The sequence below is a fragment of the Nicotiana attenuata genome, unplaced genomic scaffold (genome assembly GCF_001879085.1).
Source record: "Nicotiana attenuata strain UT unplaced genomic scaffold, NIATTr2, whole genome shotgun sequence".
NCBI lineage: Eukaryota > Viridiplantae > Streptophyta > Magnoliopsida > Solanales > Solanaceae > Nicotiana > Nicotiana attenuata.
Genome location: NW_017671541.1, coordinates 110,313 through 127,969, shown reverse-complemented (window position 1 = coordinate 127,969; position 17,657 = coordinate 110,313). Strand labels below are relative to the sequence as shown.

The following is a 17,657-nucleotide window of genomic DNA, read 5'->3' as shown; positions in this document are numbered from 1 at the left end:
AAGATCATGTGTGAAAAATAACTTTGGTGAAATGTGCTTTGTCCTATCTCCTTTTATGAATCCTCCCTTCAATTGAGCTATGCATGCTGCATTGTCTTCATACAAAATCGTGGGTAGTTTGTCACATTTCAAACCACATTTGTCTCGAATAAGATGTATTATAGACCTCAACCACACACACTCTCGACTTGCTTCATGAATAGCAATTATCTCAGCATCATTAGATGAAGTAGCCACAATTGATTGCTTAGTCGATCGCCAAGATATGGCAGTGCCTCCATATGTAAACACATAACCTGTTTGAGATCGAGCCTTGTGTGGATCGGATAAATACCCAGCATCAGCATAACCAACAAGATCAGGACTGCAATTATTGCCATAAAATAAGCCCATATCGGTAGTTCCTTTTAGATACCACAATATGTGTTTGATTCCATTCCAATGTCTCCTTGTGGGAGCAGAGCTATATTTGCACAATGTATTCCTTGTAGGGAGCATAGCCAATTGCACTAAGATATGGTACTTCAGGACCAAGTAGCTCTTCATTCTCTTCTTGAGGTCGGAATGGATCCTTGTTCACATCAAGTGATCGAACAACCATCGGAGTACTTAATGGATGTGCTCCATCCATGTAAAACCGTTTCAATACCTTTTCTATGTAGGTAGATTGATGAACAAAAATTCCGTTTACCAAATGTTCAATTTGCAAACCAAGACATAATTTTGTCTTTCCGAGATCTTTCATCTCGAATTCCTTCTTTAAATAATCAATTGCCTTTTGGAGTTCTATAGGAGTTCCAATAAGGTTTATGTCATCAACATATACGGCAAGTACAACAAATTCCGATGTTGTTTTCTTTATAAAAACACATGGGCAAATGGCATCATTTATATAGCCTTCCTTTAATAAATACTCACTAAGACGATTATACCACATTCGTCCTGATTGCTTTAGACCATACAAAGATCTTTGCAATTTGATTGAAAATATTTCCCGGGATTTTGAATTATTTGCATTAGGCATTTTGAATCCCTCGGGAATTTTCATGTATATCTCATTATCAAGTGATCCATAAAGGTAGGCGGTAACCACATCCATTAAATGCATGTCAAGTTTTTCATGGACAACAAAACTAATGAGATAACGGAACGTTATAGCATCCATAACGGGTGAATATGTCTCTTCATAATCGACACCAGGCCTTTGTGAAAATCCTTGTGCAACAAGGCGTGCCTTATATCTTTGTACCTCGTTTTTCTCATTTCTCTTGCGTACAAAGACCCATTTATAGCCAACAGGCTTAACACCATTAGGTGTTTGGACTACAGGCCCAAAAACTTCACGTTTTGCAAGTGAATTCAACTCTGATTGGATTGCTTCTTGCCATTTTGGCCAATCAAGTCTTTGTCCATTCTCCAACATATTGAGGTTCAAGATCCTCACTTTCTTGCATAATGCTAGATGCAACATTATATGCAAAGACATAATCCACCACTATATCTATTCGATTCAAATTTGTCTCAATCTCGATTGGATTTATTGATAGTTCCTTATTTTCTTGAGTCTCGGGCTCAGTGGATTCCTCATGAATCTCAGAATTTATTAAATCGTGGATTTCTTCATGAGATTCTTTCGTAGTGTCATATTGATCATTTATTTTCCTTTTTCTAGGATTTCGATCTTTGGAACCTAATGGTCTGCCACGTTTTAGGCGTGCTATTGACTCATTAGCTATGACACTAGAAGATTGTCCAATAGGGACATCAATACGGATTGGAACATTCTCCGCAGGGATATGTGATTTTGTTATCCTTTTCATATCCGTAAATGCATCTGGCATTTGATTTGCTATTCTCTGCAAATGAATAATCTTTTGCACCTCTTTTTCACAAATAGAGGCACGTGGATCAAGATGAGATAATGATGGATTTTTCCACAAAATTTCCCGTTTGGTTTCACCAACTTCTCCCCCTAATTTTGGGAAAAGTGTCTCATCGAATCGACAGTCTGCAAATCGTGCAGTAAACAAATCCCCCGTCAATGGTTCGAGGTAGCGAATAATGGAGGGCGATTCAAACCCAACATATATTCCTAACCTTCTTTGCGGACCCATTTTGCTGCGATATGGCGGTGCTACAGGCACATATACTGCGCATCCAAAGATTCTTAAATGGGATATATTAGGTTCATGACCCAAAACTAATTGCAACGGGGAATATTTATGATAATTTGTCGGTCTGAGACGAACTAGCATTGTTGCATGCAAAATGGCGTGACCCCAAACAGAAGTGGGCAGCCTCGTTTTCATGAGTAACGGTCTTGCTATCAATTGCAGACGTTTAATTAAAGACTCTGCAAGACCATTTTGAGTGTGAACATGAGCTACAGGATGTTCCACTTTTATCCCAATTGATAAGAAATTATCATTAAATGCTTGGGATGAAAACTCTGCAGCATTATCAAGTCTAATAGACTTAATTGGATTATCGAGGAATTGCGTGCCATTAATTTTGCAAACGCGAGGTTGCGTGATGACAATAGGCACACATGAGACCATCTAGAAGATGCATCTATTAAGATCATAAAATATCTAAACGACCCACTAGGTGGGTGAATAGGTCCACAAATATCCCCTTGTATACGTTCCAAAAACGCAGGGGACTCAATTCCAACCTTTGTTGGTGATGGTCTAATAATTAACTTGCCTTGATAACAAGAAGTGCAAGAAAATTCATTATTTAAAAGAATCTTTAAATTCTTTAATGGATGCCCATTTGAGTTTTCTATAATCCGTCTCATCATAATTGATCCAGGATGTCCCAATCGATCATGCCAAAGTACAAAAGTATTGGAATAAGTAACCTTTTGGTTTACAATAGATTGTGCCTCAATTGCACTAATTCTTGTCCAATACAGGCCACAAGACAAAGATGGGAACTTCTCAATAGCCGTTTTCTGGCCAGAGACATTTTTGGTAATGATGAGATATTCAAGATTATTCTCATCTATTGTCTCAATATGATATCCATTTTGACGGATATCTTTAAAACTCAACAAGTTCCTCTTTGACTTGGAGGAGAACATTGCATTCTCTATGATAAGTATTGTTCCCTTATGCAGAGTTATAGTAGCTCTTCCAGAGCCTTCAATTAATTTACTACTACCAAAAATTGTAGTAACATCTGCTTTACACATACTTAAATGAGAAAAATATTTCTTCTCTTTGAATATTGTATGTGTCGTACATGAATCAATTAAACAAATATTTTTATAATTGAACTTTGATCCAAGTTTGCTTTGTGAGATATCCATATTTGCTTTCCATTATTTGACATATAAAAGAAATATACGAACAAACATTAGTATTTTCAAAGAAAAAGAAAAGAGAACAAAGTCAAATCAATAGCTCGATATTGGCTTTTAATGTAACTTCAAGCAAACTCTAATTATGATACAAATAATTACGTAGGTAAAAATAATGCGATTATAAGTACACTATACGTACATGTTTACATATTTTGTAAAGGGAATTATTATATTATTTCACGTGTTCTACCCTTACACTATTCTGTCATCCAAAATGTTAGAACATCTCAATCAAGCAACTGTAATATAATTTTGCTAAATCATACAAAAAGAGACGGACAATGAAATCAACTAATTGCCTATCACTTTACATTAATGAAAATAGCAGAAGCTCTGCAATGGAGCTAGCACGTTGTTTCACAAAATGGAAGAAATCCTCTTCAGTTATACCCAATTTAAAATACAAAAATAAGCATTGCACTACGACGAATAGTAATTATTGAATTATTTAATCAAAACGAACTGATACCATTTCATAAAATAAATAATACTAATGGCAACTACTCATGTAAAGAACTATGGTTACATGATGTTTATTCACTAGCTACTAAGAATAATTGAAAAATGAAAATTAAACTACTCAATCATCTTTAACCACAGATTCATCACCGATCAAGTGGTCTATTTTTCCATCAGGGCGCTCAAAGAAGTCTGCCACATCCAAGTGGGTGATGTCAAAATTATTGTCAGAGACAAAATTGGCTTCAGGGCCTTTATTCATTAGAGATGCTTGATAAAGCTCAATCAAATGTCTTGGTACACGACAAATATTTGCCCAATGCCCTTTTCCACGACAACGATAGCATTCAGTTTCTGAACCATTTGCTTTTGGCTTCTCATCTTTCCCGTTCCACTTTTGGTGGTTATTTCTCTTTGGGGGATGATTAACACCAGAAAAATTTCTTCCTTGTCTACGGCTACGGCCACGGTTACGACCATGACCACGATCACGACTACGAATAGAGTCACGGCCTTTTCCACGCTTAGCATAATGGGAATACACCTCATCCATTTCAGGCAATGGTGTAGACCCAGTGGGTCGATTTTCGTGATTTCTCATGAGCAAGTCATTGTTTCGCTCAGCCACAAGGAGAAGAGAAATCAGCTCAGAGTACTTCTTGAAACCTTTCTCTCTGTACTGCTGTTGCAAGACCATATTGGAGGCATGAAACGTTGTGAACGTTTTTTCAAGCATATCATAATCAGTGATAGTATCTCCACAGAGTTTCAATTTAGAAGTAATTCTGAACATCGCAGAATTATATTCAGAAACAGACTTAAAGTCTTGGAGCCTCAGATGAGCCCAATCATATCGTGCTTGTGGAAGAGTGACCAACTTTAAGTTGTCATATCTTTCTTTTAAGCCATTCCACAAAATAAGTGGATCTTTGACTGTGAGATATTCAATTTTCAACCCTTCATCAAGGTGATGGCGCAAGAAAATCAAGGCCTTAGCACAGTCTTGGGTGGATGCTTTATTTCTGTCTTTAATGGCGTCTCCAAGACCCATTGCATCTAAGTGGATCTCAGCATCCAACACCCATGTCATATAGTTCTTGCCCGAAATTTCAAGGGCAACGAACTTTCTTTTCATAATGTCAGTCATAATTAAAAAGAGGAGAAAAATTACCTTAATCTTCTCAAAGAGCTTCTTGAGACGGTAGAGTCTCGTGCTGATAACGTGTTATAAAATAAGAAAAGAAGAAGAGCAATATTGCAGAGAAAGAGAAAGTGAGAATTCTTATTGAATTTTTGGGATGAATTACAATAGAGTATAACCCTCTATTTATAGGGAGATGGTGACTTAGCCTCTCATTTTCATCTTTTTATAATCCCACTATTTAGGAATCCTCTTCGGTCACCTTAAAAAAATGAAAAATGCTTCTTATTAAAGTAGCATGTAAGTAGCAAGTGTTTAACAGAAAAGGAAGTTAAATACCGGTCTAAAACAAGAAACTAACTTATATTATTCGAACGCGTTTTGATGGTGTCAAATATTCGATAATATGGAAGGAATTTATTATTTCATCGTGACATTAATGTAATGAGACGTAGATATATTGGAAGGAACATCTCCAAATACGTAATATAGACGGTGGTGGAGGCAAGATTACCATCAAGGGGGTTAAAAAAAGAAAAAAGTTATAAAAGTTGTAGCAAGTGGGAATAGAACCAATGAAAGGATTTAAACCCTCTTGACCACTAAGCTATGTTTTTAGGTTATGTCAAGGGAATTCAAAACATAATATATAGAGGTAAATAACAGATTTTGCTTAACATATACAGTATAATTTTCGACGAAGAGGGTTCGGGCGAACACCCTTCCGTCACTCTAAATCCGCTCCTGAATATAGATATGGGAATTTATAAAGCCAGGTTACGTTGACTTGGGTATAGTCAGACAAACTGAAACTGAGTGCCGAATTAGCTAACGTGAAGTGAAAGATATCCGTCGTTTTCCAGATCCGTCAGCATGTGAAGTCCCATTATTGAGATGAAGCTAAGTCACTGCTTTTTTTCTTTTGTTTAAAAATAGGCTCACCGCGCCGTGACAGATACCTGTCGTCGTTCAAGCATTTACTAAGATGCTCGCCTAACTGCGCTAATCGCTCATCATTCGTTTTCCCCCACCTTTTGCATTGCTTTCCATCCAATTATACTTTATATATATTTATTTGATCATTCGGTATTATAAATATACTGATTCAACTAATCTAGCTTTGTACAAATAAGCTTACGAAAGAAGGTAAAGTGCCGGAAATTTAAAGACTATAGTTACATCCTTTAAGATTTACACTTCTCCTTTTCTTTAAGTCTTCTATTTTGAAAGCCTTTATTCCGCCGGAAATTCGATTGCATGATTGATTTATTTCCTTCTAGGGCTGACATTCTAAGCTTTTGAATTTTATTTTTACACTAAATGAATTAGTACAACTTGTTAGAATTCCTATTTAACACGGAGTACTAATTACTCCAATAAGTTTGGCACGATATAGACTTGACTAGAATAGATTCATATATTCAATCCTAGGTGAGCCATAGCTTATAGTATAGTACATGAATAAAAAAAACTAATAGTAGTAATTGTTTTATATGCGGCCATTTTCTTAAACAAAAGTTGTATCCATTCGAAAATAAATGTTTTATTTTTATTTATGGATGCTTATTTGCTTTATGTGATGTAGGATAAAAGTATCCAAAAAATAATTTACTCAAAATTTCAAAAATAATCAATAATTTGATATCAACGTTCTCCATACAAGAAAATAAGTAATAGTAATACTCATGTTTATAACAGTGCAAACTATATTTTGATCGAATATTATTTTAAAATTTTCATTTAAACATGAATTAAAGAAACTAACAAATATTAAATTAAATAATTTAAATTTTTTACTCCAACTTTAAATTAGTTTTCAACATTTGACATTGTTCGGGCAACAAAAATAACTTTTAATTTTTAGTTCCAAATATTTTTAGGTTCTCTATTAAATTAGGAATAAAAAAAAACTTGAAATTGGTAAATACTTACCCACACCGGGTGTTTACACCAAACACCAAACTATATTAACTCATTATGAATAATTAATTTAATTAGATAAGAATGCATGTAATTTATCATGGATTGAAGTCCATATACAAGACACATGTCTTTACCCTTGGAATTTACTACTCCATTTGGAAGTCCTCCATTTATTGTTAAGAAGCATGGGAGCGTTTGTATTGGATCCTGCCTCACCAACTAAAAGCGGCCTGGACTTCACGCGAAATTCCGCGTGACAGACAATTATATCCCACTCTTGCGCGTTAAACCGCGTGATCCTCTCGTATATATTCCCAGCAACTAACTCACAACTGAAAAAATCTCTTCCCCTTCCCTTTCCTGCTCCGCAATGGCCAAAACTCCGACCGATTCCAAAGAGCCGGCAGTTTCAACGGCGGAGATGGACGAGGTCGCGAAGGTGTTCCGGAAGTTCGACACCAATGGCGACGGGAAAATCTCTCTGTCTGAGCTTGGCGCGATTCTGAATGCGCTTGGCAGTACAACATCGCCGGATGAAGTAAAGCGAATAATGTTGGAAGTTGACACTGATGGCGATGGTTTTATTGACTTGAAGGAGTTCGCGGCTTTTCACTGTCCTGGAGGAGGAACGGACGGTGATAATAGCAAGGAGCTTCGGGAGGCTTTTGACTTGTACGATAAGGACAAAAACGGCAAGATCACGGCGGCTGAGTTGCATTCTGTTATGAAAAACCTAGGAGAGAAGTGCTCGCTCAAGGATTGCCGGCGTATGATCAGCTCCGTTGACGTTGACGGCGATGGATGTGTTAACTTCGAGGAGTTTAAGAAGATGATGAGTAGGACTTGACTTTTCAGATTATAAATCAACGGTAGGTTTTTTAATTGGAACCGATTTCGGAACTTTGTAGATACTCTGCCTGCTTCTCTATTGCTCTTGTCTGACAGATTTCTATTGTGTTTTTGCTGTCAATCAACTTTAACTGTAGTTAGTTCTCGAGAAATTCGGAAGGAGCAAAAAACTTCTATGATATTGGACTATTAGGAATATATTTGCAGAAACTCTGTTAAGATCCAATTTGATTACTATAATTCCAAAAAAGAAAGAATAATACTTCAAAAATAAAATTTCATACTTTCTATTGTGTACTTGCGACTTTTACTATTGAATCACGCGCAATCCACCTCACTTATTGCTCACCTCCTCTTGATTGGTTTTTACTGCTTTGTATTAATTGGTTGATAGTTGATACTTTTGGAGTGCCGCTGAAGAAATTTGTGGCTTACGAATATGCAAAGTTATTTAGTGCCAAAAGCCACACGGAATCGTAATCGTGTTGATAGGGCAACGCGCTTGTGGTCTTCTTATTGCTAGTAGACTAGTAGTATGTACTCTGTCACTATCGGTTTTCCACTCCGAAACGCCGTTTTTCATTAATTAAAGGCGGCTGGCATCTAATATTATTACTTCCATTTGTTTGACACTTTTTGTCATTTTTAGTCCGTTTTCAGAGAAAATTAACTATGGAATTTTTTAAAAAGTACCCTCATAAATTTAAATTTAGTTTATTTTTAATGTGGTTAGATACCCTAAACACAAAAACAAATTGTTTAGTACGAGAGTACTCTTACTCTTTTCTTTTAAGTATAATTTAGTTTATGGGTGGTGATTTTGCTAGTAGAAAAATATTTTCCCGCAATACATGGTAATTATGACTTTTGAATTCGTGCCGGTCCAAATCTTGTGAGGCGTTTTGAATATCCCGTGGCATTGAATAGCCGCTGAAATTTGAGTAACATGTGTTTACTGTCGCGTAGTATGAATTGAAGCATAAAAAGTGTCTTTTAGGAGTATTTTTTTTCCTCTAATTTACTTTTTTGTGGTCAAACAGCATTGAGTGGTGAAGCCGTTATGAACCCGAACTAACATTATCATTATTTCTGTTGCCCTTTCTGCGGTCGCAAAGTTTGACACTTTGAAGGTTAAGACTAAACGAGATTTTTCAACTGTTTGGCCTTGACGAGCGCAAAACACAACAAAAAATTAATATTCGCTAGGCGCTAGCCAAAAATAGTATAGATAAATTATTATCTTCACAGGGATTAGATTTAAATAATGCTCTAGTATTTTATGATTTAACTGCTATTCAGGATGATCAAAACTTGATTTGGAATGATTACGAACTATGATTAACTAATAAAGTAAAGCAATTGACAATTGACTGCAAAGAACTCGAGATTAGCAAAGTCAGTTTCTTATCAAAGTGAGGAATAGGGGTTTGACAAGATAGGTGCAAGATAACTATTTGGGATTTAACTCCAGTTTAATTCACTCTAATTTTCTAATGATTCTTAGGAACTCACTCGATGATTAGTTCAAACGTGTAGTCAAGACTCCTCTCTCGATTAAATCTTAACTCTACGAGGTGAACTAATATAAACATTGTAAAGTGTGCTAGCATGCGTTAATGGATTGGTCCTTAGGAAAACGTCTCTCGAATATTCTCCTAACTTGATTCAATCAACAATTCAACAAGCTCTTTCGATTACTTAAGAGAATCAATGAATTAAATCAAACAAAATAATGCAAAGATAATCACTAAGATATTCCTCTTTTGATTAAATAACACGACGAATAAAGTTGCAACAATTCAAAACTCCATAAACGAATTCAAGCACGAACTATAATTAAAATCCACAAATATTTATCAAAACACCATATCCGTCGAATCCTAGGGTAAACTACTCCATAATCACGGAGGAAGTCAATTGAAGAATGAGAAAGCATCAATCTAACTTTACAATCCAAACTCTCGTATTGAATTTATGAGAAGACGATCGTGTCTTGTAGCCTCCAATGCTCTCCCAAAGGTTCCAAGGTCAAAAGTCCCTTCAAAAATATCTTTTTGGTGTATTTATACCATGTAGGAATGAACCCGGGCGAATCTACCCTTTCCAAGCCGAAACAGGACAAATATTTTGAGAAAATCACACAGCCGCGCCACCCCATTTGGGGCATTAGTGGAGAAGTTCAGAGACCTATTTTTTCCAGTCTGCAGGAATTTTGCACTAGTGCCCCGCGCCCCGCTACGCATGGCGCGGGCGGTAGTGCAATTTTCTAGATTAATTTTGTTTTCTTACTTTTTGACATCCAGACTTGGTCCTCGACCCTCGAACGTGATCGCGGTTTAATTCCTTGGGCTTTTACTCAGACTTCAAAGCTCCATATTGTTCAAATTAATTCCAAATTATCTTTTTTACTCGAAATCACTTCCTAAAGGGCATAACACACATAATAAGTGTAATAAACTAATATTTAAGCTCAAACACAAATATAATGCAGTAATTGGAGTGCAAACTACGACTAAAACACATGATTCTAGCCTACCATCAGGCCTATGATGTAATTTTTAGATAATATCAACCATAAACCATAGTGTATATGTCAAAATCGGGCCTGCCCAATTTTACTATTTGATCGAGACAAGGGAGTTGCATCAGGGGTAGCCTCATAATGAATCAGACCCAAGCTCGAAGACGAGGCATCGAGTATAAAGATCGAAGTGTCCGTTGAGACCGAGGCCAACAGCAATCGAGATTAAGTATGATCGACTTCGAGTGAAGTGCAATAACGAAATGGCGAGATATCCGTAACCGATCGAAGATCACGAGGGAAATCCCGGAACAGATCGAATGAAGGGCGGTTATTTGTGCCAATCGTGGGATTTACTTCCGTAATTAGAATTGTGCTATAATTTGGATTCCTTTAGTATATAAAAGGGAGTCCCCATCATTTGTAAAGACCTCACATTCACGAATATCAAAGTAATATAATATATTTCTGTCTTTGCTCATCAACTTGCTGCTCTTTAACTGTTCTTACTTTGCCAAGCTTGAGGGTTCATTAGCTCGAGGGCATTGACCAAACACTGGTTTGCTTTGTATTATTATCAATTTACATAATTTATCTTTACGTTTATCAATTGGTATTAGGTGAAATTACATATCCTTAAAACCATATTACAAGTTTAATTGTTACTTGATTTTTAGGGTAAACAGTTTGGCGCCCACCGTGGGGCTAAGGATAATAATGATTGCTTAATATTTTAACCTTCATAACACACATTGCTTTTACACGTGTTCTCGTAAGTATCTTTAATTTCAGGAATCAACATGTCAAAATCTCAAGCATTACACACTCACACTGATACCAGCATTGGTCTTCATGGCAAAAACGAACACGTAGTCGCCCCGGGAAACGGAGTGCCTCCAATCAATCCCGACGCACCACAGGCCGTAGATCCGATTGATGTCAGTTCTCATGTCACCATTCGTGGAGATTTAGGCGCTGACCTTGAAAATAGCATCCGCAGAGATGCCCGGACAGCCGACCAGAATGCACAAAATGGTGAAGAAGGCAGAATTAGCCTTCGAATGATATTTGACATGCTACAAACTTAGCAGGCCGCGATAGCGCAACTCCAAAATCAGAATCGAGCCCCAAGCAGAATCGAACTCGATACATCACAGGGAGTTGCTCGTAGGGTCGAACCCGCACAAGAGAAATTGAACGATAACGGATCGGGAACTGATCCCGCCATCATGAAGATGCTTGAGGAGCTCACTAAACGGATTGAATCGGGAGAAAATAAGATTGAGGCTAATGATAAAAAGGTAGAAACGTACAACTCCCAGGTTGATCAAATACCGGGGGCACCCCCGATTCTAAAGGGTTTGGCTTCGAAAAAGTTCGTGCAGAAGCCTTTCCCACCAATGCGGCTTCGAAGCCCATTCCGAAGAAATTCTGCATTCCAGAAATCCCCACGTACAATGTAACCACTGATCCTAACGAGCATGTCACTTCTTATACATGCGCAATAAAAGGAAATGACATAGAAAGACGATGAAATTGAATCTGTTCTGTTGAAACAATTTGGAGAAAGTTTATCGAAGGGGGCAATGATATGGTACCACAATTTTTCGCCCAACTCCATCGACTCTTTCGCCATGCTTTCCGATTCGTTCGTAAAGGCGCACACCGAGCAATAAAAGTCGCGACTAGGAAGTCGGACCTCTTCAAAGTGAGACAAAAGGATAATAAAATGCTAAGGGAATTCGTATCTCGATTTCAGATGGAGCGCATGGACCTACCCCCGGTTATCGATGATTGGGTTGTCCAAGCCTTTACCCAGGGTTTGAACGAGCGAAGTTCAACAGCGTCACGACAACTAAAGCAGAATTTGATTGAATATCCAGCGGTGACCTTGGCCGATGTGCATAATCGATACCAATAAAAGATCAGGGTCGAGGATGATCAGTTGGGAGCCCTGTCCGGTTCCGTTTACCCAAATAGATCCGAAGGATGGAATTAAAGAGACATCAACAGAGAGCCCCGATCGATACCAACCATATAGCGCAGATCGTAGAAATAACAGACCGGGACGTAATCCCATTCGAAATGATCGAACAAATGATCAAGGTCAAAATTCTCTAGGACTCATGAGTAAAAGTGGCTTCGATAAACATGTCAAGCCTAAGGAAGCACCACGGTTATCGAAATATAACTTCAGCGTCGATGCTTCAAGTATTGTGTCAGCCATTGGACGAATCAAGGATACTAGGTGGCCCACACCCCTATAGACCGATCCAGCTCTAAAGAATCCAAATCAAATGTGCAAGTACCATGGAACCCATGGTCATAGAACCGAAGACCGCAGGCAATTAAGGGTGGAGGTAGCTCGTTTATTCAACGAAGGTCATCTTCGAGAGTTCTTAAGTGACCGAGCAAAAAATCACTTCAGAGATAGGGACGCAAACAGGAAAAACGAACAGGAGGAACCGCAACACGTGATTCATATGATCATCGGTGGGGTCGATATTCCTTAGGGTCCGACATTTAAGCACGCCAAAGTTACAATTACAAGGGAGAAGCATACCTGGGACTATTTACCAGAAGATACCTTATCTTTCAACGATGAGGATACAGAAGGGATCAAACGGCCTCACAACGATGCACTGGTAATATCTATCCTTATGAATAAAATTCAAGTTATACGTGTGTTGGTTGATCCAGGTAGCTCGACGAATATTATTCGATCAAGGGTCGTGGAGCAGCTCGGCCTTCAGGATCAAATCGTGCTTGCAGCTCGAGTGCTCAACGGTTTCGACATGGCGAGTGAAACCACCAAAGGGTAAATCATGTTGCCAGCGAACGTGGCTGGACTATCCAGGAAACGAAGTTCCACGTGATCGAAGGTGACATGAGGTACAATGCGCTACTCGGAAGACCTTGGATCTATAATATAAGGGCAGTACCTTCAACGCTTCATCAACTCTTGAAATTCCCAACACCGGAAGGAGTCAAAATGGTGTACGACGAACAACCAGCAGCCATAGAGATGTTTGCAATTGATGAGGTCATACCAGTATTGCCACTAACATCAACCAAGGGACCAGAATCGAAGAAAAAACAGGAAGTCAAATAGCAACCACAGTCGCCGGCTTCGACCAGGTCAGAATAACAGGAGACTCTCGAGGATGATGATTGTATGATACCTCGAACCTTCGTAATCCCCGACGATTCCGATGCCACGAAGTCAACGGTTGAAGAGCTAGAACAAGTCATACTAATCGAGCATTTGCCCGATCGAAAGGTATACCTAGGCACGGGGTTAACTCCCGAGCTCAGGGAAAAGCTCATTAAATTCCTTATTAAAAATATGGATTGTTTCGCTTGGTCCCACCTTGACATGACAGGGATCCCACCGGATTTCACCACTCATCGATTGAGTTTGGACCCGAAGTTCAGACCGGTAAAGAAAAAGCGAAGGCCATAGTCCGAGGTAAAGCATGCATTCATCAAGGATGAGGTAACCAAACTTCTCATAAAAGGATCCATCCGGGAAGTAAAATATCCCGAGTGGTTAGCAAACGTAGTTGTAGTCCCCAAGAAGGGGAATAAACTTAGAATGTATGTAGACTACAAAGACTTAAACAAAGCATGCCCTAAGGACTCTTTTCCATTGCCGAATATCGATCGCATGATCGATACCACGGCCTTCCACGAGATCCTCAGCTTTCTGGATGCCTACTCCGGGTACAACCCAATACAAATGAACCCGAAGGATCATTCGTTTATCACTAAGTACGATACTTATTGCTATAATGTAATGTCGTTTGGGCAAAAAAATGCTGGTGCTACTTATTAACGCTCAGTGAACCGAATGTTCGAATAACAAATAGGTAAATCAATGGAGGTTTATATTGATGACATGCTAGTCAAGTCCCTGCGCATAGAGGACCATTTGACACATTTGCAGGAAACCTTCGACATATTTAGACAGTACAACATGAAGCTCAACCTCGAGAAATGTGCATCCGGTGTCGGTACAGGCAAGTTCCTCGGCTTTATGGTGTCAAATCGGGGAATCGAGATCAATCCCGATAAAATCAAGGCAATCGAGGACATCACAGTTGTGGATAGCGTTAAGTCCGTACAAAGATTAACAGGGCGGATAGCCGCTCTAGGTCGGTTGATCTCGAGGTCTTCGGATCGAAGTCACAGGTTCTTCTTACTGCTAAAAAAGAACAATTTCTTTTGGACCCCAGAGTGCCAACATGAATTGGAAGAACTAAACGGTATCTTTCGAGCCCGCCGTTGCTTCATACTCCAAAAGCAGACGAGCCGCTCTACTTATATTTGGCAGTCTCGGAATTTGCGGTAAGTGGTGTCCTAGTTTAAGAAGAGCATGGTATGCAATTTTCTGTTTACTATGTTAGCCGAACTTTAGGCGAAGCAGAGACCTGGTACCCACACTTGGAAATATTAGAGCTTGCCTTAATAAGCGCCTCTAGTAAATTAAAAACGTGTTTTCAATGTCACTCAATTTGTATCGTAACTACTTACCCCCTTCGTAATATTTTGCACAAGCCCGAACTCTTGGGCCGATTGGCCAATGGGCCGTTGAAATTAGTGGTTACGATATCAAATATCAACCCTGAACGGCCATCAAGTTCCAAATCTTAGCAGACTTTGTGGCCTACTTCACGCCAGCCCTCGTACCTGAGGTCAAAAAGGACTTTTGATAAAGCAGGTACGTCTTTGGGGGTGTGGACCCTTTTTACAAATGGTGCTTCAAATGCGAAGGGGTCCAGTCTAGGCATCGTTTTGAAGCCGCCTACAGGGAGTACAATTAGACAATCTACCAAAACCTCTAAGTTGACTAACAATGAGGCCGAATATGAGGCCATGATTGTAGGTCTCGAGCTGGCTAAAAGCTTAGGAGCAGAGGTCATCGAGGCCAAGTATGACTCCCGACTCGTGGCTAACCTAGTCAACAAAACCTTCGATGTTCGAGAATATAGAATGCAGAGGTACTTGGACAAATTACAGGTAACCTTACACCGGTTCAAAGAATGGACCCTACAGCATGTACCTCGAGAGCAGATCGGTGAGGCCGATGCCCTTGCAAACTTGGCATCATCAGTCGAAGATGATGAAATTAGCTCGGGGACTGTCGTACAACTTTCAAGGTCTGTAGTCGATGAAGGCCATGCCGATATAAACTCCACAAGCCTAACTTGGGATTAGAGGAACAAATACATCGATTATATGAAGAATGGGAAACTTTCGTCGGATCCAAAGGAATCGAGGACTCCGCGAACGAAAGCTGCACGATTCACGTTGGCCGAGGATGGGACATTGTACAAAAGGACGTTCGATGGTCCATTAGCAATATGCTTGGGTCCGGGAGACACCGACTACGTCTTGCGAGAAGTTCATGAGGGCACTTGCGGGAACCATTCCGGTGCCGAATCACTGGTTCACAAAGCCATCAGAGTAGGGTATTATTGGGACAGTATGGAAAAGGATACTAAGGAGTTTGTTCGGAAATGCGACAAATGCCAAAGACATACACCGATGATTCATCACCCGGGGGAGCAGTTTCATTTAGTTTTATCCCCATGGCCGTTCATGAAATGGGGAATGGATATCGTCGGCCCTCTGCCATCGGCCCCAAGTAAAGCTAAGTTCATTTTATTAGTGACTGACTATTTCTCAAGATGGGTTGAAGCACAGCCCTTCGAGAAAGTCAAAGAGAAAGAAGTTTAGACTTCATCTGTGATCACATCGTATGCCGATTCGGGATAGCCGCCGAGATAGTGTGCGATAATGGAAAATTATTTATCGGCGGCAAAATAATGAAGTTCCTCGAAGATCACAAAATAAAAAGGATATTATCGATGCCGTATCATCCTAGTGGGAAGAGACATGCCAAATCAACGAACAAAACCATCATTCAAAACCTAAAGAAGAGGTTGAACGACGCTAAGGGGAAATGGAGGGAAATTTTGCCCGAAGTTCTTTGGGCATATCGGACAACGACAAAATCCAGTATGGGGGAAACGCCGTTCTCCTTACTATATGGCGCCGAGGCTTTGATACCAGTCGAGGTTGGGGAACCAAGCGTCAGGTTTCAATACACAATGGAAGAATCAAATCAGGAGGCTATGAACACAAGCCTCGAATTGTTAGATGAAAAACTGGAAGCCGCCCTCTTCCGAATCGCCGCCCAGAAATAACGAATCGAAAGATACTATAATCGAAAAGCCAATCTTTGACACTTCAAAATAGTGGACTTTGTTCAGAGGAAAGTCACCCTCAACACTTGAGATCCAAACGAGGGGAAACTCGGCCCAAATTGGGATGGACCATATCAGGTCCTCGGTGTCATCGGAAAGGGATCTTACAAGCTTGGCACGATGAACGGCGAACAACTGCCAAATAATTGGAACATATCACTCCTCAAACGATACTATTGCTAAGGTATGACTCTTTCCTTTTCCGTTTATATTTGATACTAACTTATTGCAGGTGTTCGATCAAAGACATCGGGAAATACTTCAACACAAAGACCTCAGGTTTTAAAGCTTGAGTTGTACTCCTTTTCCCTTAGATCGGTTTTTGTCCCAAATGGGTTTTTCCGGCGAGGTTTTAACGAGGCAACAATTATCTGTGCTACCTGGGCAATTCAACAGTATCCGAGGCTTCTTTACAATCAACCTCGAATACTGGGGGGCATCACCCTCGTTTCCACATGGTCTCAATAGGAAAATTTTGTAAAGGGCCAAACGGTCAAAAGAACCGTGCCCATGTAGATTGCTCGAGCCCTAATGATAAAACATGTACACATGAATGATCTATTGAAAGAAGTACCTTTTCCTTATCAGATGTTCCATGCATTAGTGAAATTCATACTTTACAATTTCGTACTTACAATATTTTATGAAAACCGGCTCAAGAGCCAATCGCAACTAAAGCTCGAGCAATTAACCCCGTACTCGGGGACTGTCGTCCGAAAATCGAGCTCGAATTGTTAAACTTCAAAATCTTAAGACCTTAAAAAGGCAATCCTCCATATTATAGGCCACTGCCACCCCACTTGGGGACTGATACTTCGAACAAGTTTGAAGTATAATCGAGAGACAAGCCCGATGGGCAAATATCAAGTTAAAGGCTATGGCCAAACTAACAGGGTTCAGACGAATTCCGTAATCAAACAGGCCTTCAAATATTTTCATAAAACCGGTTTAAAAAGGGATATCCTCGGCAAATTTACATAGGGTTTCGATAACATCGACCCTCGAAAACCTTAAGAGGTGACAAATTGAACAAATTTATGCTAAGGCATAACAAAGTTTTTTTACAACACTGAATCCTAATGGGTACAGATTTATCTCATACTAAGGCATAACAAATTTTTATATGAT

General features: G+C 39.3%; 1 protein-coding gene across 1 annotated transcript; it reads left to right on the top strand.

The window, feature by feature from the left end:
* Positions 1-7,045: 7,045 nt before the first annotated feature.
* Positions 7,046-8,034, top strand: LOC109208884 (calcium-binding protein CML24-like). Its single transcript, XM_019372041.1, has one exon. The coding sequence runs from the start codon at positions 7,261-7,263 to the stop codon at positions 7,735-7,737; it is 477 nt and encodes a 158-aa protein (XP_019227586.1). The 5' UTR covers positions 7,046-7,260; the 3' UTR covers positions 7,738-8,034.
* Positions 8,035-17,657: the final 9,623 nt, after the last annotated feature.

Bases quoted from the DNA above. Each gene is read 5' to 3' on its own strand.
- LOC109208884 (XM_019372041.1), top strand. From the start codon at position 7,261: ATGGCCAAAACTCCGACCGATTCCAAAGAGCCGGCAGTTTCAACGGCG.